The sequence below is a fragment of the Dreissena polymorpha genome, chromosome 12 (genome assembly GCF_020536995.1).
Source record: "Dreissena polymorpha isolate Duluth1 chromosome 12, UMN_Dpol_1.0, whole genome shotgun sequence".
NCBI lineage: Eukaryota > Metazoa > Mollusca > Bivalvia > Myida > Dreissenidae > Dreissena > Dreissena polymorpha.
Genome location: NC_068366.1, coordinates 40,289,061 through 40,310,544, shown reverse-complemented (window position 1 = coordinate 40,310,544; position 21,484 = coordinate 40,289,061). Strand labels below are relative to the sequence as shown.

The window sequence follows — 21,484 nt, the reverse complement described above, 5'->3', positions numbered from 1 at the left end:
TAACCCAGAGATTGATTTATGAAATAAATCGTCTGCTGATCCAGAGTGCGGTTATTGTAGGAAAATATGTACGTCACTATCGGCTCAGGGCGCTAATTTGTCGTTGCTGCATTTTATGAAATTCGGCTTTAATGTATATATTTTTTTGCTTATTTTGTGTTATTGTAACATATTTTATCAATATATTACAATTAAACACATATAAAAAATCGTATATACCCGCTTTAAGTTCTTCTTTGGTTTACAGGAGAGCTGATTGGTATTGAATACCTATACAGCCAAACTGGTAAGCCTCTAGGTGCTCAAGACCCTGTTAGTGAGACCGAGTCTGATGCCAGCCTCTTGGATGAGGGCTTTGAGGAACCCGCGGCCATGGATGATGATAATCCAACCATCCAGATAGAGGACTCGTTCCTGCCTGCTTTGAGTCGTGAGAGGGCTAAGCAGATCATGCAGCAGAACAGGTCGTCTCAATCAGGTACTGAGGTAGTAGAGTGTACAGAATACCTAACATAGTTGAAACTTTCTTAATTTAATTATTATACTTATTTTCATATTGAAATAAGTGGCATGTTTGTTGATGTTAAATGTTACAGATTTGAAATTGTTTAGAAATGTTCGTTGTTAAATCAGAAGTAAGTGATGTTAGGGAAGTCCTTATAGTAGATGTCATAATTAAACAAAATTATTTTGCTTATTTGTAGAGTTGTCTGGGAATGCTATGGATGCAGAGCAGATGAAGAAAGTTGTGCAAAGAAAAAGTCCAGCTAAGCACAAAACCCCACCTACAGCAACTGGTGTCTGTATTGGCACAGCAACAGCAGCTACTGTTACAATAACTGCAGCTACAATCACATCGTCATCTGCTGCAGCTACAGTAACATCATCTTCAGTAGCAGCTACAGCTACATCAGTTATGGCTACCAGTTCTGAACTAGTTGAGGATCAAGCTGTGGTAGGTTTTGATGAATTATGTATTCAAATAAACTAGTCATTCTGTCCTCAAACTAGCACTCATTTTTATTGTACATTACCATGTTGACTAATAATGGAAACGCTCCTATTCACTATTTATGTTGATATCTTTGCGTATTTATGGTTACGTCTATATGTACATTGGTATTTTTTAATTGCGAGAAATGTGCAAAAAATGATATTGTTCATTTTTAATGCTCTTCTTTTTTTAATTAATAAATTTCTAAACTGAGTATCTGTTCTTTCAGGACTCGGTTGGACCAGACAGGGTTCCAGGTTATGGTCATGTGATGGACCTTGCAGAGTATTTGTTTAACTTGAAAGACAAGGAAACTAAGGCCATTACCAAAGCCGAAGCTGACCACGTCATGAAGCTATGGTTTAAGATGTCTCCTTACGACCAGTCACCAACAAAGTATAAGGACCAATATCAGACCCAGCTGATCAAAGGACGCTTTAAGGCGCCAAAGACATCCCGAATACAGTTGATTCCTGGTGTCCAGAGTGTCAAAAGGCAAGAAAACTACACAACATCACATGACATTACTTCATGTTCCATTTGTCAATTTTTAAGCTAACAACTTCATCAGGATATAATAGCAAATAAGCAGCCATATACACATATAAAATTAAAACTGTTTTATTTTTATTATTGGTGCCACGTTATTAGTCATATTACATAAACAATGATCTTTAACAATTACAGATGTGCATTGGCCCCACACCTTGGTCCAGCCACGTAGTCTGACTGTTTCAGGTACCAGGAAGCCCTGCTGGTCAAGTTATGCGCTGCTTCCAGGTTCCACCACCAAAGATGGCGTTCCCCAGGCACGGTGGCGGACTGTACTGGAAAAATACAATTTAATTCGGGAGATGGTCTTCAACAGTCAGCGTGTGATTCAAGACACACGCATTCAGCTGGCAGATATAAACCAGCGCACCTTGACAGCTTGGTAGGTATATTGACGAGTACATGTATACATACATATAATCATCATATTATAATATTATATGAACATTTATAGTCAATTTATCTATCACTTAATTTATGAGTGCAATTTTTTTTAAAGATTATACTCAATTAACACAAGAATAACATATTATTGTTTCTCTGAAGAAATGCGATTTTCATTTAGTATTTGTTTGATTTCAGGTTCAGTGCTCGTGGAAAGCTCAGGGAGAGGACCTTGCTCGAACAGGGACTCGCCCTTCATACGGTTCCACTGGTAGCACCCGAGTCTCTGCCAGCGCCCATGAAAAGGCCAGTTGCCTTGGAGATGGGAACAACTGACCCAAACAAGTTCCCCATCGGCATCCAGAGCAGCACTAAAGGCGAGCTAACCAGAGTGCGAAGAAGAATTCTTCCACCAGAAGTGTGCAAGCCAGAAGTGCCTGTGCCTGTGCCAATTGCACCAGCGCCAACTGTGCAATTTGTGACTGCTCCCGCCCCTGACCTGGCACCGACATCGTCAATTTCAGCCCCAGCTGAACCTCACCTGCCGTACTCAACCAAGCACTACAGGAAGAGGAAGCTGGAGGCTGAGCAGGCAGGGGAGTTCCGGAGACAGTACAACAAGAAGCTGCCATACAGCAGCTGCAATAAATGTTTCGAGGACAGGAACACAGGAGGACATAAACAGTATTACGGACATTGGTGGTGTCCCTTTAAGTCCTCGGAAACTTATGAGGAGTGGATAAATGCCCTTAAGTTGAAGGGCTATGGAAAAAAGAAAACTGGATAAATTAAAACATGAACAGTTAGACAAACATCACATTTTTTCAATATCTGGACTAAATAACGTTCTCACACAGTGCTTTTTGACTATTAACAACAAAAGGGTTAACATCAACTAAAGTAACAATGAAAAAAACATTCTGAATGCTGCTTAGCTTTTATTGAGTATTACTCACTGATTTATGCATTCGTGTTTTGCTTATATAAAAGCTAGAAGGTCCCAAGCCCTTATGGTACATGTCACAAGTGAAGTGACATCTGCCTTGAAAAGCAGAGGGAGAATGAATTGTGTTTATTAAGCTAAAAAACATGCATTTAGACTTTCTTGTATCAATACTTTTGTAATTATTTAATAAAGTTGACATATACTTGTAATTAATATTGCTGTTAATGGGAACATTCTCATAGTGTAAGCAAACACACCTTTCCATATGGAGAGGAAATCCAGGTTCAAATCCTGGTGGGGAACCCATATAAGCAGCAACTCCTATAATGTACATTTAAATCATACAAAGAATAGTATTTGTGTATGGTTTTTAATAATCAAATTAAAATTTAGATTAAGATTTTGTTAGTTTTTTATGTCCCCCACCACTATAGTGGGGGACATATTGTTTTTGCCCTGTCTATTGGTTGGTTGGTTGGTCTGTTGGTTTGCGCCAGCTTTAACATTTGCAATAACTTTTGCAATATTGAGGATAGCAACTTGATATTTGGCATGCCTATGTATCTCATGGAGCTGCACATTTTGAGTGGTGAAATGTCAAGGTCATCCTTCAAGGTCAAAGGTCAAATATATGGCTTCAAAGCGGCGCAAAAGGGGACATAGTGTTTCTGACAAACACATATCTTGTTTCTATTACACACACACAAACACAGTAATTATATGCTGTTTTACTTTATGTGATTTAACAAAGGTCATGGTATTCCGAAAAGGGGGTTCAATCAGAAAAGCATTCAAATGGACTTATAAAGGTCAAGAACTAGAAATTGTGAACAATTTTAATTACCTTGGAATTGTGATGTCAAGTGGCGGATCGTTTGTGCCCGCAACAAATACACTATATGGCAAAGCATTAAAAGCAATGCATTCTTTGTTCAACCTAACGAAAGATATGGACGTACCCATAAATATCAAGTTTAATTTATTTGACGCATATGTATCATCCATTTTAAACTATAACTGCGAAGTTTGGGGATCCATCAAAGCGGAAAATATTGAACGCGTTCACCGTTAATTCTGTAAAAGACTATTGAACGTAAAAATGTCAACAAATTCACTATCGCTATATGCCGAAGCTGGTCGATTTCCCTTGCATATCGACAGATATGTCAGGATGGTTTAATATTTTTTGAAATTACATACTGTGAAACAGGGAAATTGTATTCTTAAACAAGTTGTTTTTTTACAAAGATTAGAAATTGAACGTAAAAATAATGCTAACAATTGGTCATCGAAAATACGGGACATTCTTAACCAAACCGGTTTCACCGATGTATGGCTATTCCCTGAATCTGTTAACAATGATCACTTTATCCCGTTATTCAAAAACAGATTACGAGACCAGTATATTACCAACTGGGATGTCAGTGCGACGTCGTGTAGCTCAATGATCCTATATAAAGAACTCAAACCGGTTTTTGAAAGATCATCGTATCTTGATATTGTTGACAACAAAAAACATAGGAACATTATTGCAAAATTACGTTTGTTCTCTCACAAATTATTCATAGAAACGGGCAGACACCAGAATATTGACAGAGATCAACGCAAATGTATATTATGTTACCTAAATGACATCGAGGATGAATTTCACTTTGTTCTTAAATGTCCTTATTATAATGGTGTTAGGAATGCATTAATTCCGAAATATTATAGAATCCGACCAAATATGTTCAAGTTTATTAAACTACTTAATAGCTCAAACAAAACTGTATTAAGAAAGCTAGCCATGTATTGTTTAAAATGCTTTAAAATAAGAGAAAATGTCATATATATGTAGTGTTAAATAGAAATACATTTTTTACAAAAAAATAAGGTCAGAAATATGTAATTATACCTATATTTGCAAATCTATATGCATAACATTGTGTGACCACTGTGTATTAAACCCATCCATGTACCATTCTCACGAAATATGTTCACGAAATATGTTTATTTCGTGTTTATTTAGATTATTTATTCTTTAAAATGATGTGTGTTTTTGTGTGTACTTCAACGCATGCTGTTATTATCCCCCGCCAGAGGCGGAGGGATATTGTTTTGGCGTTGTCCGTCCGTCCGTCCGGCTGTCCGTCCGTCCGTCCGGCCGGCACTTTTGTGTCCGGAGCCATATCTTGGAAGTTCTTTGGTGGATTTCATTTAAACTTGGTATGAGTATATATATATGCATAGGAGAATGATGCACGCCAAATGGCATTGTACACCATCTGTTAAAAACAGACTTATGGCCCTTTGTATCTTGAAAAAATGCTTTTTAGTGTCCGGAGCCATATCTTGGAAGTTCTTCGGCTGATTTCATTGAAACTTGGTATGAGTATATATATGCATAAGAGGATGATGCACGCCAAATGGCATTGTACACCATCTGTTAAAAACAGACTTATGGCCCTTTGTATCTTGAAAAAATGCTTTTTACTATAGGCACTTTTGTGTCCGGAGCCATATCTTGGAAGTGCTTTGGCGGATTTCATTTAAACTTGGTATGAGTATATATATGCATAAGAGGATGATGCACGCCAAATGGCATTGTACACCATCTGTTAAAAACAGACTAATGGCCCTTTGTATCTTGAAAAAATGCTTTTTACTATAGGCATTTTTGTGTCCGGAGCCATATCTTGGAAGCGCTTTGGCGGATTTCTTTGAAACTTGGTATGAAATAAATTGTGATGGCTTAAGAACCTTCCTTTGTCTTAGTTTTGTGTTATTGTTCTCCGTCCGTCCATCTATCATTATGTTCATCCGTCCAATTTGCACCCATCCTCAAACAAAGCATATGTTGCGGGGGATACCTTGGGCCTTTCAGGCCCTCTTGTTTATATGTATGTTAATGACGATGAGCTTCACATGCTTAAGTAAAAAATAAACTATTCTGTTCTGTTCTATCATTAATATTAGGGCATCATCATTAGCTTCACATTATATCAGAGGTCCACAACAAAGTCCTATAATTCTGACCTGGCAATTTATCATAATATTGACCCTTTCTTACTTGAAAAATAAAGGGTTGATTTGCAACAAATGTGCATCATTGTATCTACTACAGAATCCGATATTCATATCTTCAGGGTCATGCTATAAGGCAATTACTGATTAATATACACGCTAATTAGGTCGAATATTACAACGTTTTGAGATAAAAGACAGCATATGTTAAGCAATACTTATGTGATGGTTTGGGTACGAATTTATAGGTACATAGCAAAAGGGTACGAATGTAAATATTTGGATTTTTTTAATTTTTAAAGTCTCAGTTGCACCATCCTAGATATATGTGATTATATGTAAAAATTGACATAATAGTGTGTTATTTTCCATCATATTATATAATTTAATAAAAGCATTTATGGAAGGCCGGGAGTTGAAGATCTGCAGGGGTCCTGCAGACGATTTATTCTATAAATCAATCTATCTTGCGGAGGAGTCCGGAGATAGTCGATGTATCCCGATTGATATCCCGCTGTAAAGCATTGTGTACAACAGTCTTACTGACAAAACGTAGTCACAATCTATGTATAGAATGGCTGTAAAGTTCCAACCTACGCGCAGAGAGTTGACTGGAACGACAACTCTGCGTGGAGATTGGTAAAGTTCATGTCAGTAACCTAATAGTAGTCTACCTTGGAGTCGTCTCGGCGTTAAATGCAGACAGAGTAAGTAATAAACAGAGTGACTATATGTCAGAATAATGTTCGTTGCCACACATTATCCATGATTATCACTATCGAGGCAGTGTGAAGAATGCGATTGCACTATAAAGATATAAGGGTATCATGCCTAAATTATTTACCGTTCCACAGATTTTTTTTCAAACTCCACCTCATGTTCTTATAAGTTTAACAAAGCGTTGTAGTTTACATTTCTCAATTATTTGGCAATTGGTTCCTTGCTATACATAAAACACCGCATCTGTGTATTGTCACGAAAACGCATGCGTGTATCATAAGGTTCGCGGAAAAAGAGTTTATATTTAAATAGTTGAATAATAGTTAAATATTGTGCAGACGAAGTATATTATGTATATCGTTACAATGCTGGTTATCAAACCCCTCGGGCTATCGCCCTCGTTGTTCACCGCAATATCCAACACTTAGTCGGAAAATAATCATTAAATCAATAAACCAGTCACACAACTTCGTTTACGCTATGCGGTCCTTGACTTTATCACTTGGTAGAATGGTTAACTTTATATCCCATATGATCTATTGTATATATACAGCCATGACACGTAACATGTGATGATAAGATCGGGCGATCATATCTTATAACATTTTCAAACAATATCAGTTTCAAGTAAAAGGTTGTTGTCAGTTAATGGTCTTACTGTAGTCGAATGATACTTGACTAATTGAAAGCATTGGGATGAGTAGACTTGGGTATCCGAAGATCGTTAAAGGCATAATACATTATGTTTGTATGTACACTAAATACTTGTAATCCGGAATACCCAGGAGATGTATTATAAGGTTATCTGAATAACACTATATCACTGAAAAACACACGGCATAAATGCAAACAAACTAAAAACGATCAAATAAAATGTAAATGCCTTTTAAAGGGACTTATTCACATATATTGTTTTAAATACAGTTAAACTTTAACATGAGATGCTAACTGGATTACGAAAATGTGTTATTGAAAGTCTCTAGTTATTTGGGGCTCAATATAATATTTCCTGACCCTAATCCGATATCGGAAAAATAACTAACATGTCAGAGAAATTTCACAAGTTTATTGCGTGAATATTATACAATATAATAGCACATTACATAAACAGATGGAGAAGCAAAGTACATATAAGCAGGGAAATTACATAATGAACATAAATATTTGTACAGCGAGAATTTTGACATAATTTAAACAACAATCATTCAATACACAAAATGCACTGAATACAAGTTCAGCTGATATAAATTGCTATTCATTTTACTTGAGGTCTTTTTCATAGACTGTTTCAAGGTGGTGCTCTCGGTTTAAATAATTTTATGTTTATTGTTGGTGCTCTATAAAAGAAGTGGATAAGAACAAAAATTTCTCTTCTCATAGAGTCTTTGGTTTTGGTGTTTAATTGTTAGCTATTCGAATTGACTCGTGTTAAGAACAGAACAAAAATAGTTTTTTGTTTAAATGAACCACACTGGTTTCTTGTGTAACAATAGTCATGTACAAAAACAATTGAAACGTTATGATATTTCAGAAAATAATCTTGGTTACATGTAAGTATAAACGGACAAATATATATATACAAGTACAACTATGCACATATGCATATGCATTCAACGACACTACATAAAACAAAAACAAATACATGCATGTAAGAGTTAGATACAAAGGTGAGGCTCTTGAGTTAAGATACATGAAAAGCCTAGTGATTACGCATACAAGCAAACATAGTTGGCCTTTTTCATAAAAGAACCAGTCTTTGTTATGTTTTATGGGTCACACAATACAATAAAACTAAATAATTAAATTAAACGACTTAAACCCAGCAAGGGGAAAACAAAATTTGAAATGTTCAATGGAGAAGTTGATCTTTTAGTTTAATTATACTCTGAAATGATACGAACTATATACAGTATTATCTGTTTATAGTATTCTGATTTATAAGTTATGTTTATATGTTAGAGAAAACAGCCGACACAATTAATTAGCAACAATTCGGTTTAAATTACAGACTGTGTAATGGGACGAGAACACAATCAAAGTTATATTTAAAAAAAGAATAAGTTAGATACAATTAAATTACAATAAAAAAGAGCATCCGTTGTCAAACTATTCCAGAAGTGAATACAATTAAATCAGTAACAAATCAGTTGAATCTGTGTATTTTTAACTGATCAATAACTTGAAAAATGTTTTGCCATTATTGAAAGGAAACATAGCTAAAATTGAGTCGATCACAATACATTTAAACCAACAAACGGACAATTATTGCTTTCTTTTTAAACATCATTTATTAAATGCATACTCAATTATTAATATTTACGAAAAAGCATAATGGAGGGAAATTGTATGTTTGAATAAGTAACACACATTTTACATTAACATATATTGTTATTTAATGATATAATAACTAAATAAAAGCATACACAATCAGTGACACAATTTTTTATGCATGCCACGTTTACACAATTATAATCAAGAAACGTGGCCCCTTACATGATTTTGCAAACTCTTTTGCGCGGGAGTTAAATGTAAGATAACTCATTTGCGCGCTCTAGTGTTCAGTCACCCTTGTCGGTCACTCTGCCACCGAAATAGAAATAGAGGAGGGTAACAAATGTATTAATTATATCAGTTTATGTGTTATACTGTCTCGTTCAAATGGAAAGTAAGCGCTAAAATTGATACACATAGTATGAAAAAAAATCTTAAAGTATTAATTACTTTGTTTACTGTGTGAAATCAGCAAAAATCGTTGCAAATAGATACTTTCTTACACATAAGATAACAGACTGAATGGCTATTTATTTGATGTCTATGTTCCATGGTGTCGAATCATATAAGAGTTATAATATCAAAGATCCGGGATGGATGTTCATGTTCCATAGTATCGAATCATATAAGAGTTATAATATCAAAGATCCGGGGCTGTTGGTCATTTGTTGACAAGTTTCGTTTAAGCTATTCTTGTAAAGGGGGTATTGGCATACTATACAAAATATAAAATACCATTTTTATCAAACAAATACATTACTGTTCACAATAAATATTTACACATACCAACAATTACATACATACGCTTGTTTTAAACCTTTATATGCCACGAAAGAATGAATTAATACCGTAAAACAAATTGTTATTAAGCATAATTTAAACAATAAAAGGGCACAAATAAATAGATCCGCACAGATAAAAAATGTCACTAAAGTATTTCTACAACTGCCTGGATATGTTCAAATATAATCAAATCAAACGGGTTTTTGTTTAATCTTGAAGCAACGACCTCTAGATCAAATGATAGATGCGAGGAAAATAAAATGAGTTTATACGAGGCGCCGTCAAAACGTTCATGGAAAGGTTTTGTAAATTAATATGAACTTAAAGCATTTGCACAACATTACACAGACATAAAACAGTAGAAGTTTAACAAATTTGCAAACTTACATCCGATTATAGCATCATCATACCGCAGCGCACTTCACTCTTTTTTTTTATAGTTTATTATAATCTCATCCAATATTTACAATGTTCACAATGCATATTTAAAACAAAAAGCTATATATAAAATATTGGCCATTCATAAAATGTATTATAAGAGATTTATTCAACGCTTCTCAATGTACTTTACATGACTATCATGATTATACATGGTAAAACTACATTATCACCACCGACTCGATCAAGAATGCCATAAACTTGTTTCAATATATTGTCCGTCATTACAAAATGCATTATTGCGCAAACAATTAAACATCTTAAAAGATGCTCAAATCACCAGGAATCGTGGTGATAATATAAATCTCCAATTTAATATAAACTTAAAATCAGTTTTCATAATGTTACAGTAAAATGGCTTGCCATACATTGGATTGAAGGGAAGTAACTCGAATCATATTGCCAACCATTGTTAAGCCCTGAACAGTTACCTTTCTTCCATTTTATTCAAATGTTCTAGCAAGCCAGTTTATTGCATTATTATAGTCCCAGTATATACAATGTATTGTAAAATTTCTTTTAACATTCATAAAATAGATACATTGCATTCTATATGACCATTCTACAAAAGACTTACAAGGGACTTTAATGTAGAGAAATGTTATTAATTATTTACACTGATAAAACATCAGACACACACACACACACACATTTTAATGTAGAGAAATGTTATTAATTATTTACACTGATAAAACATCAGACACACACACACACACACACACACACACACACACACACACACACACACACACACACACACACACACACACACACACACACACACACACACACACACACACACACACACACACACACACACACACACACACACACACACACACACACACACACACACACACACACACACACACACACACACACACACACACACACACACACACACACACACACACACACACACACACACACACATGTACTGTTTCTGAATTGTAATATGTTCCAACAGGTTTTTGCTTAAGTTCTAATCATATCTGGGTATGTAAACAAAAACTTGAGTTTATCAGTGTCGTTTAGCGAATGAAAGCTACAATTTACAATATTAGCCTTTTCAATTAATAAGTTTCTATCATACAAATATGTAGGGCATTCTAAGAGCACATGAGATTCTGACTCCACAGCACTAGAACATAATGGACATACTGTTTCATTTCCCGGTAGATTTTCATAGCGCCCAGATTCCAGTCTTAATTGAGCAACACCTAAACTTTTTTTTTATTCAATATAATACATACAATGTATACATGTATATGATCATAAAACAAAGTTAAACCATGTAGCAGCAATACTGTTCAAACATGTTATACAAGATATGCTCATATATACTTTTTTGACCTTGTGGTTTCATTTTGATTAAAACAAAGAAAAAGGTTACTATGTATTGTTTTCTTTGGTCGTTTGTGATTTTTGAGAAAGAAAAACAGCAGTTGCCTAAAGTGGATCGCAAGCATACTGGACTTGTTTATGAAAGTTTAATGTGTTTCCATTTTGTTCAAATATATAAAGTGTATCATTGTTTAGGGCTATTTCTTTTTCAATTTGTATCTTTAGTTTTAAATAATTGATAAAACAGTTCATTGTAGGTTTTTGTTTTCTGTATTTCATGCTGAATATATAATATTTCATTAATATAATTATGTAATTCACAGCGTTATTAACCTCTTGTATTTTGAAGGTATTTACCCCTAAACTGATGTCTAAGAGAGATAGTTTAACATTTAATTGTTGTTTCTGTAGAAAGGCTGTCAATTGATTCCATAGAGGTTGAATATGTTTACACTCCCAGAAAAGGTGATTGTTTCAATATGTTCACTACACATATCACATAGATTTGTGTTGGATAAGTTGCACTTAAAAATATATTTATTTGTAGCTATGATTCTCTGGATGTATTTACATTGAAAATCTCTCAGTGTGCTATCAGAAGTTGATTTATATGGCATGACACATATTTGTTTCCAATTAAATTCTTTTTCTCTGAGAAGGTTTTGCCATTTAGTTTGAGCTTTGGAGATTTCGGCAGGGTTTTTAATTTGAAGTGTGTAAAATATTTTGTTCGTTTTGTTTTGTTTTGCAGTTATGTTTTCTACGAATGTTTTTTTTAGTACATGGTGTGTTATTTGTATTGGAAACAGCTTTAATATGTATGGGTATACTTTTGATCAATGTGTAGTACATCAGGTAATTACCTGTAGGTATTCCGTATATGTAGCATAAGTTTTCAAAAGAATAGAATGTCATTTATTATGTTGTCGTACAATTGATCTACATATTTTATGTTTTGTTCAAACCAATGTTTATAGAAAAACGTTTTCTTGTTAGTAGTTATATCTATATTGTCCCATAAAATGATTTTACTGTTTATTTTGGTTTCTAAATTATGAGTAACTTTGCTCCATGCCGATAGAACATTCGATAGAAATATGTTTTTGGTTGAAATTTCATCTAAGATATTTCTGTCGATATTACATTTAAAAAGTAACGAGTCACCATATGTTTTTAGAATTTTCTGGTAGAATAATTTCCATTTACTCTTATTGGTATTATCTAAATATCTTGTAACCCAACTGCATTTGATTGCATTCAGGAATGTCCGTTAGTCTGATAGCTCCATTTTCTACTGGTTGAATTAATTGAGTTCGCTTAATTTTATTAGGTTTACCGTCCCATATGAAATTAAATATTTCTGATTTTATATCGTCAATAATATCATTTGGTGGGTTTGGGAGAACTGTAAGTGTTTAAATTAATTTAGGGAGCGCAAACGTTTTCAACACGGTGTTTTTCCAATTAGTGTAAGTTTACGATGTGGCCATGATTTTAAACAATTTTTTAATTTTTTGTAATTTAGGCAATATGTTTTTTAGAACTGTTTCATTTGCATTGTTTGTAAAGGTTATTCCTTACGTTGTTGCTTCATCTGATGTTCAGTTGAATTTCATTTCTTTTTTAAGTTGAATATTACTTTGTTTAAATTTACCTACTCGTAGCACAGTGCATTTACTTTTGTTTAGTTTAAGACCCGATGCCATTCCAAAAATGGTTAGTGATTCTATAAGATTATTGAATGAGTCACTACTGTCATTTAAAAGGAAGTTGCATCGTCAGCAAATAGGTACTGTTTAATTTCTTCGTCAGGTTCTAGCGATATTCCTTTTATATGTTTATTTGATTGGATATAGTGTGATAGATACTCGATGCATATAATAAATAGCGAGGATGAAAGTTGACATCCTTGTCTTATCCCTCGTTCGATGTTAAAACTGTTTAAGAAGAAGCCATTGTTAATAATAATGCTGTTAATATCGGTATAAAATAGTTTAATCCATTTTATTAGACTTTCACCAAAATTAATATTTTCTAAGCAAGAGAACATAAACGAATGGTCTAGTGAATCGAAAGCCTTTTGAAGTCTGCAAAGAAAATGAGGCCAGAATTGTCTGGTTGGTTGTAATAATTTATGCATTCTTGTATCAGACGTACATTTTCACCAATGTTACGTCCTTTAATGAAGCCAGATTGAGATCTTGAAATGATTAATTGTGATTCTGTTGGATATACTTTTAGTTGCAATTGTATAATCGTTGTTCAGTAAACTTATCGGATGCCAGTTTGATAAGGTTTCTAAGTTTTTTCCAGGTTTTGGAATGAGTGATATTATACCTTGTTTTTGTAGCGTAGTTAAGTTTTCGTTGTTAAATGAGTAGTTAAGTGAATTGATTAAATGTGTTTTAATATCATTCCAGAATATTTTATAAAATTCGATTGTGATGCCATCAGATCCTGGACTTTTGTTATTTTGCATTTCTTTAAGTGCTATTCCATATTCATATTCATTAAGTAATCCGTCACACAATAATTTGTCCTTTTGATTTAAAAGATGATGTGTATTTTTAAAAAGGGTGAATTTTCAACATGTTTTCGTTTATAGAGAATTTCGAAAAATAAACGTTGTTCTTCTAGTATTTTTGTCCTGTTTGTTATATTTTCGCCATTAACTACTAATTTGTGTACAGTTGTTTGTTCACTTCTACGTTTTTCAATGTTTGCGAAGTATTTTTTTTCCGTTGTGTTCAACATGCTGTGCGCGCGCTCGTTATTATTCCATTGAGTTGTGCATGATAGATTCCTTCTAATACTTGTTTGTTTGATGTTATTTCATTTTCAATGGTGGTGGTATCATTTGTGTTTGTTTCATGCAATTGTTTTTCACGTATTTTAATGGTTTTGATGGTTTCAGTTTCAAGTGTGTGTGTTTCCTTTTGTTTAAATGATGTGTATCTAATTGTTGTGTTGCGTATATTTCCTTTAATTACTTCCCATAGGGTGTTTGGGCTTGCATCTTTATTATTTTGAACTGTGTTTAATATTTCCTGTTTTATTTGTGTTTGATAGTCTGTATCTAATAAGATGCTGTTATTATTTTTAAAGTATCCTGGGCCTCTTTCAGGTTGTATTTTGTGAAGTTTAAGTTCAACTAGAGAGTGGTCAGTCATAAATCCTTGTTTAATGCTACATGTGTCAAAAATGTTGCAAAGTGACTCAGATATTAAAGAATAGTCTAATCTACAAAATATTGTGTTTTTTTTTGTTTGAGTGCCACGTGAATTTGCTATCGTGTGGATTAACTGTACGCCAGATGTCTATCATATTGTAGTTTTCAATTATTTTATTCAAAATGTTTCTATTTTTAGGATGAGTATACAGGTTTCCCTTCTTTTTTTCTAATAATGGGTTCAGGACAGTATTGAAATCAACACCGATTATAATATTTTTATCTTGGTTATTAATTATACAGGATTGTTATGTTTCGTAAAATGTGGAATCATCTATGTTAGGACCGTAGACGTTGATTAATGTTAATTGTGTTTCATGTAATTTGATATCTATACTTGCTTGTCTGCCAATTATTATTTCATTAAAGTTATCGACTGTGATCCCTATATTGTTTTTAATCAGAAAGGCAATGCCTTGTTTATTAGTATGTTGTCCACTGATATAAAAAGTCTCCGTCCCATTCATCTTTTAAGGTTTGTGCTAAAGTATTTGTCAAGTGACGTTCATGTAATAGGCATATGCTATTTTTTTTTCATCTAACCATTTGAAGATTTTTATACGTTTGTCTTTATTGTTTAGCCCTTTACATTCAAAGTGCATCATTTAATCATTTAAAGAGGTGGAGGGTGATGTTAATGATAGTTTGTGTGTGATTGTCCAGTTAGTTTCTATTTTAAAACATGTCCAGTTGCTTTCTATTATAAGACATTATATATTTATATATACAAACAAAAATAGAAAACAAAAAGGAGGAATACAAAAATATGAGTATTCCATAGTAATGAAGAAGTAAAAGGAAATAATAAAAAAAGTGAGGAAAAAACTTGGATAAAGTCTATCTATGCGGAAATGGAAGAGTAAGTGTACAATAATTTTCAACCGGATAATGATCTTTAAAGAGCCTGTATGTTCGTAATTTATTACGTCCATTACCATTTACACCATTAACTCTCTGAAGATAATTATGACATTGATCAACATGTCTGTTCAAAAGTACAGTTCTTACATCAGATAATAAATATTTACAATTAAAAGGCAATTATACATATGACTGCAGACCAAACTCACTTAAATTTTATTTCACTCTAAAAGGCCAATTTGTACATCTTCTGCCATGAGCAATTATTTCTATCGTTTACTGTACAGGGTTGATAACATGGTACATTTAACACAAAAACAATTGGCTACTACACATGACACATATTTAATAACAATAAAAATTAAATTTGCTAACACAAGCACTCGTGATCATTAAACTGATACCGCTTATTAAATCAACACAAAAGAAAACACTGTTGAAAACGGCGCAACATCCAACATATTTGTTATGCCAAAACTTACTATTCATTTTTTTTGGAGATTTAAAATTGTGTAAACGTCGAATGAACGAATTTAAACAGACGTACGGTGTATCCAACCTTGTAACTGTCTAGTGTACATGCAGGAGTTTTCTGCTGTACAGCAGAAACCTCTTTGCAATGTTCTTTCCAATATCTTATATTTTCTGAAACAAATTCTTTGGAATTTTAGCTGTAGCTTTTGTATTTATCATCGCACCTTCTGTTTTTAACAAAACATAATAAGATCGTAAATACTATTTTTTATATAAGCATTTTCAAAACACTTGGAGACTTTTTAACGCAACACTTTTCGATATTGAATATCTCAGATATGAGTAAAGATTTTGAATAATTTTTTTACGTGTGATCAGTTTACCACATTTTAAGCAACCTCAAGATACAATCTTTCATCCGTAACGATCGGACGCTTTAGCACAAGGGGTAAGTATAGTTTCATCTTCTTGCAAGTGGAAATGGTGACTCGCGATATTATTCTCAATATATTTCAATTTCATCAATCTAGGTGGGTTGACGGATGGATGATTTAATCGTCAGCTTGCTCAGAATTTAGTCAAATGATCACATATTTTTTTTAAATCATAATCTTAACTTATTATTCAGATAGTCAAGTTTGAAAAGTGTTGCGTTAGAAAAGTCTTCAAGTGTATGTAGGTCTTATTGAAGATGTTTGGTCACATTTCCCCGAAAATTGAACATATTTGTATGATTTGTGCGTCGGGTTAGACGTAATAAGTTAAATATGTTTAAACTTTCACTTCATTCTTTTCTCTACAGAGTCTGAATTGACACTTGTATTTCTCAGACAACCCTTTAAATGCGTTTAAGAGATTAAGCGCAACAAATATTGGTTCTAGTTGTAGACCTTCTCTGCTATATATCAATGTTTCGGTTATTAACGTGCGATTGTCTGTTCCGTGTGCTGTCTCGTCTCCCATGCAAGTAGTTTCCTCATTTTTGTTTTGTGCATGCTCGTTGGACTCTTGTTTTTGCTCATCTGCTGATATGTCGTCGTATTTGTTGGCATAGTTTTCATTTTGCTGCGACTGCTCTATTATTTTCGATGGGTTAAATTTACCAATAAGGATTGCTAATGCAAACAATCGGCCTTTTCTGTCCCTGCTACAAACAATAGAACCGCTGTCGCCGGGGACGCAGAAAACATGTTCATCAGATCGACTAGTAAAAAACATGTAATTATTTGATTCACTTGGGTCACATTCTGATAGAAATCCCAAACCAGGTGCCGATTTTGCTCCCCAAATGTGAACTGGGGATCGATGTTCTAATGTAAACCCGCTTAGCTCTGCATGTTTCAAAATACCATCTTCCGTTCGAAACCGTGTTTCGCATTCGTTTTGCAATTCCTTAGCGACAACAACTGGAACGATATCGAGCCAATCCAAATCATGTATATATTCAATATGTCCCAGGATCTTGTCGGACACTTTGAGATCACCAGACTGTAAATGTGTAGCTACATGGCGAGATATTAGAGCTACAAGTATGGGCTCTTCTGCATGGACCTGACTTTCTTGTTGATAGAGTTTATTAGGTGATGATAAACCGTTGCACTTATTAGCAAATCCTCCTAACGTAGCCTCAATCTGAGAATTCGAAATGGCATCACCGGCTTGCCAATAACACTCCAAACTACCGACAAAGACCGAGTATTTTTCGAATCCACAAACAGCAAGAATATGTATAACCTCATTTGTACACTCACTTTCAGATTTTACAGCTGTGTTATCAATATATATCTTCAGTCGCCCGTTGTTTTTAAAACAGGCAAAAACACCTTGTATTTGAAGAACTCTAGCGCTGATCTACAAGGACACATGTACATATCCGATCAACATTTATATTTAGTAATTATTAAACTGATGGCGGTAATTGGTTTATGTTAAAAAAAAGAAGTCACGTGAGTCATTTAGCTTGACAACCGGAACCTAAACAAATGCGTTTTCTTATTTGGAATCGATAGGAAAGGTTGTCAAATGTTACACCGATAAACATGCTCGTTTTTCTGGACTTTGTTCAGTGTATATGTACATCAACAAACGTTATAAACCCGACATATCAACTTTGTATATGTATTATGCATACGTTGTATACTTACTTCATTTACGTTTGAGGGGTAATTGAACTCGTTTTTTGGAATCAATGGTCGCTCATCTTCAGGTACCTCACTGTTGTTGTACGCCGCTCGTATTTGTTGATAGATTTCTTGCAACGTCTCATTACTATCACCTACATTATATGGAATAAATATATCAGCGATATATAACTGTCATATATTTAAATATGTCCATCAACGTTCAGATGTATACCAAAATGTAAACAAATCCATTAAAAACTACCTGTCTTGCATTCATTCGGGCCAATGTTAGTATCTTTCCCAATTTGCTCCATCAATTTTCTTAATACCGAAAATGAAAACCTTTCAAGAAGATCATCTACAGCGTCTTGCATATCACTTTCCGAAGTGAATGCGACAAGCCGCTGGTGTAAAGATTGCATATCGTTAATACAAGATTTATGACCCAGTATTAAGACGCAAAATTCCAATCCCTTTTCCTGAAGTTCTTCGAAAATATAGGCAATGGTACGGAGCTGCTTATATTCAATAACAAACACGCACGGCGCATATGTACAGTTAATTGTGTTCGCAATATCTTTCATTTCAATGCGACAATCCATTGAAGTGGCAAACTGAAACTTGTTGTATTGTCTCACAGTTGTAAACAGATAAACATCTTTAGACAGGAATGCTTCTCTGTCACGTTCACTGAATCTTGTTTTTGTTAAATGTTTTCTGCATTTCCGTTCAATATCTTGAATTGAAGTTCGACTGTATGTATAAGCAGGAAGGCCGGCAACATCAATCTTGTACTTGTCAAAATGGCTTGTCTGAGCATCTAAAACAATGCCGACATTAATTACATATATCTGTTCAAAACCGTTAAATAAGCACACACTATCGTAAATATGAAGAACAAAAATGAACGGATTTGAATTAAAAAATAAATAAATTAAGATAGGTTTAACAACTTCTTTTATTTATACGTGATCAAATCCATACAAACAGCAACACATAATAAGGCGTAAAAAGCTGTTTCTTTACATTAACACAACCGATAATCAATTTTCGTTAAGACCCAAAACTTTTCTCGTAATCTCGGGTTTTGTTTATTTTCGGTATTTTTACTACCATCGATAATATTACCAAAACTTTGTATATAAAGTAAGAAATGTTGCAAGTAACATTCCCTATTACAGAAGATATACGTTTAAACAAGCGTGTTATTATTTGGCCTTAAACAGCAATAAAACCAATCGGCAGGACATACCTAATTCTTGAGTTAATGTATTCAATTCTACGACTTCCGGTCGTCCAGGTATTTCTCCGCTGGGGGACATTACGTGGTGAACGTTTGACAGCTGAGTACTTGAGCGATTGTCTGAAAAACTACCAAAAACACACATTTTAATGAAAACAACAATACGTATTTGCTTTTATATGCATTCCATTGTTTTTAAAACGACTGTTATGAATGAAGTCTAAATAAAACCCTTAAAGCCTTGAAGTTATTATTGCATACAATTGTGTCCACATGTGTCGTATGTTTCTCAACTAACCTATCGTATTTTGCGTTGTTCAAATGTACTGCTTTCAAGTTATGTACTGCTTTCAAGTTAATGGAACTGCCGTAAAACATAGTTGCGTAAATTGTATCGCAAATTGTATCGAAAATACATAAATAGATACAATTAGTTGTTGATTTATTGATTTGTTATTGATTTGAATATGCATGAATTGATGCATTTTGATTATTACACATTTAGTAATATTTGGACTATTTGGATTTATTTCATTCTTCTGCGGACTATGTCTTATCCTTATGGTTTTGGTTTCATTGAGCATCAAATGACATTAAAGGGCGCTTACCATGAGTTCCCTATGCTAACTTCATGGGTGGCGTTTATGAAGCTAGATGTCCCAAATCTCGTGTTGCTTGTGTTGTCTATAACTGCTATTTTGGTTTCTTTAGCGGTGGTTCCAGTTATATCAGAGTTCCTGAAATAACGACGTATCATTGTTCATTACAAGTGTCCGTTCTTTTATGCTCACAAATAACACTCTCTTTCTCAGCGTTTAAAATAAAATAATTATATTCGCAAAACTTAGGTATAACACATTTATAACCAATAAAAGACACGTATATTATACATGTAAAGCATAGAAGACAGCAATTAGGTTTAACTCACCAACTTCTAAAATAACGACTGAAGTCCGCGCCTGTGGATAGCTGACTTTTGCTTGTCGCAGAGGCACCAAAATCCTTCTCGGACAAAAAACACGGTATATCTACCTCGGTTGGATATACAATTGGTCGGGAGTCATCATCCTTTGTCGTATATTGAGGATTGGTTAAGACGTTTCTTGGAGTGTCTTCTCTGACTAACGTTGAACTCTGTGTATAACAATGTCGTGTAAATTATAGATTATACATGTTTATGCGAATATCTTAACCGCGCGAATTTAAGTAAATAGTGGTTATTGATAACCTAAATATACATATGCTTTTATTTGAGAACGTATTAGACTTGATAACAAGAGGATACAAGATCCTTATTCGCTCACCTGAGAACCGAATTAACATAAGTATTTCAAGCAGCCTTTCCGATGTGTGTAAATCAATGTTTATTCTTACTTTGCTTCTTAACCGAAACAATTTTTGAACTCGGCTGAGATATCATAAGAACATATGTTGTTATGCAGATTAGAAACATAAATGAGACGATAACTGTCCACACCGTTGTAGCCTAGTAACATAGTTTTGAATAGCGCATGAGCCAGTTTCAAACTCGGCCGAGGTAACACTGTAGACAAAACAGGAATCAAGTTCTATGAAACTTGGGAGATAAATGTGGCCTCAAGTGTGTGTATAATGTACAACGAACTTTGGACGACGGTTATCAAAAACGCTCACCATGAGCAGGTGTTGCAGAGAGCTTAGCAAACTAACAGCAATGTGTTCCAACTGTGCTTGAATAATATGGTAATAGAAGACGGTTTGTGTTATAAATAAACAAGTGTTCACTACAAAAAACAAGATGATCATGGTGGCCCTGGGTCGCTCACCTCAGTAGAAGTAATGTAAAGAAATGGTTGTTAACGTTGTTTTGTGAAAAGAAAGGGTTTGTTGTTTTTGCCGATATATATATATTTATATATATATATATATATATATATATATATATATATATATATATATATATATATATATATATATATATATATATGTGCGTTATAAGGAGGTTTTTGTGTGTTTGTTTATGCTTTATACAATAGAAATTTGCTTCCCATTGCAACAAATGTTTATTTTGGATAAATGTGATACGAGGACAGTAATTAAATAATGAGCACATCAGCAAAAGAAAATGAAAGTTCATTCT

General features: G+C 33.8%; 2 protein-coding genes across 4 annotated transcripts in view; one reads left to right on the top strand and one right to left on the bottom strand.

The window, feature by feature from the left end:
• LOC127853028 (uncharacterized) overlaps positions 1 to 21,484 on the bottom strand; it is a 387,010-nt gene that overhangs the window by 337,765 nt on the left and 27,761 nt on the right. For all 3 annotated transcript variants that reach the window (XM_052387154.1, XM_052387153.1, XM_052387155.1), the window contains exons 11-16: positions 20,294 to 20,499; positions 19,974 to 20,102; positions 19,375 to 19,493; positions 18,385 to 18,942; positions 18,144 to 18,274; positions 17,734 to 17,850 (exon numbers count right to left, since the gene is read on the bottom strand). In XM_052387154.1, coding sequence (XP_052243114.1) covers positions 17,734 to 17,850; positions 18,144 to 18,274; positions 18,385 to 18,942; positions 19,375 to 19,493; positions 19,974 to 20,102; positions 20,294 to 20,499 — 1,260 coding nt within the window. The remainder of the gene's footprint in view (positions 1 to 17,733; positions 17,851 to 18,143; positions 18,275 to 18,384; positions 18,943 to 19,374; positions 19,494 to 19,973; positions 20,103 to 20,293; positions 20,500 to 21,484) is intronic.
• LOC127853041 (uncharacterized) lies at positions 1,698 to 3,153 on the top strand. Its single transcript, XM_052387175.1, has 2 exons — positions 1,698 to 1,928; positions 2,129 to 3,153. The coding sequence occupies exons 1-2, from the start codon at positions 1,849 to 1,851 to the stop codon at positions 2,715 to 2,717; spliced, it is 669 nt and encodes a 222-aa protein (XP_052243135.1). The 5' UTR covers positions 1,698 to 1,848; the 3' UTR covers positions 2,718 to 3,153.

Excerpts from the sequence above, each read along its gene's own strand:
- LOC127853041 (XM_052387175.1), top strand. The coding sequence starts at position 1,849 with ATGGTCTTCAACAGTCAGCGTGTGATTCAAGACACACGCATTCAGCTG. Across the intron at positions 1,929-2,128 it reads CAGCGCACCTTGACAGCTTG|GTTCAGTGCTCGTGGAAAGC; the intron begins GTAGGTATATTG and ends GTTTGATTTCAG.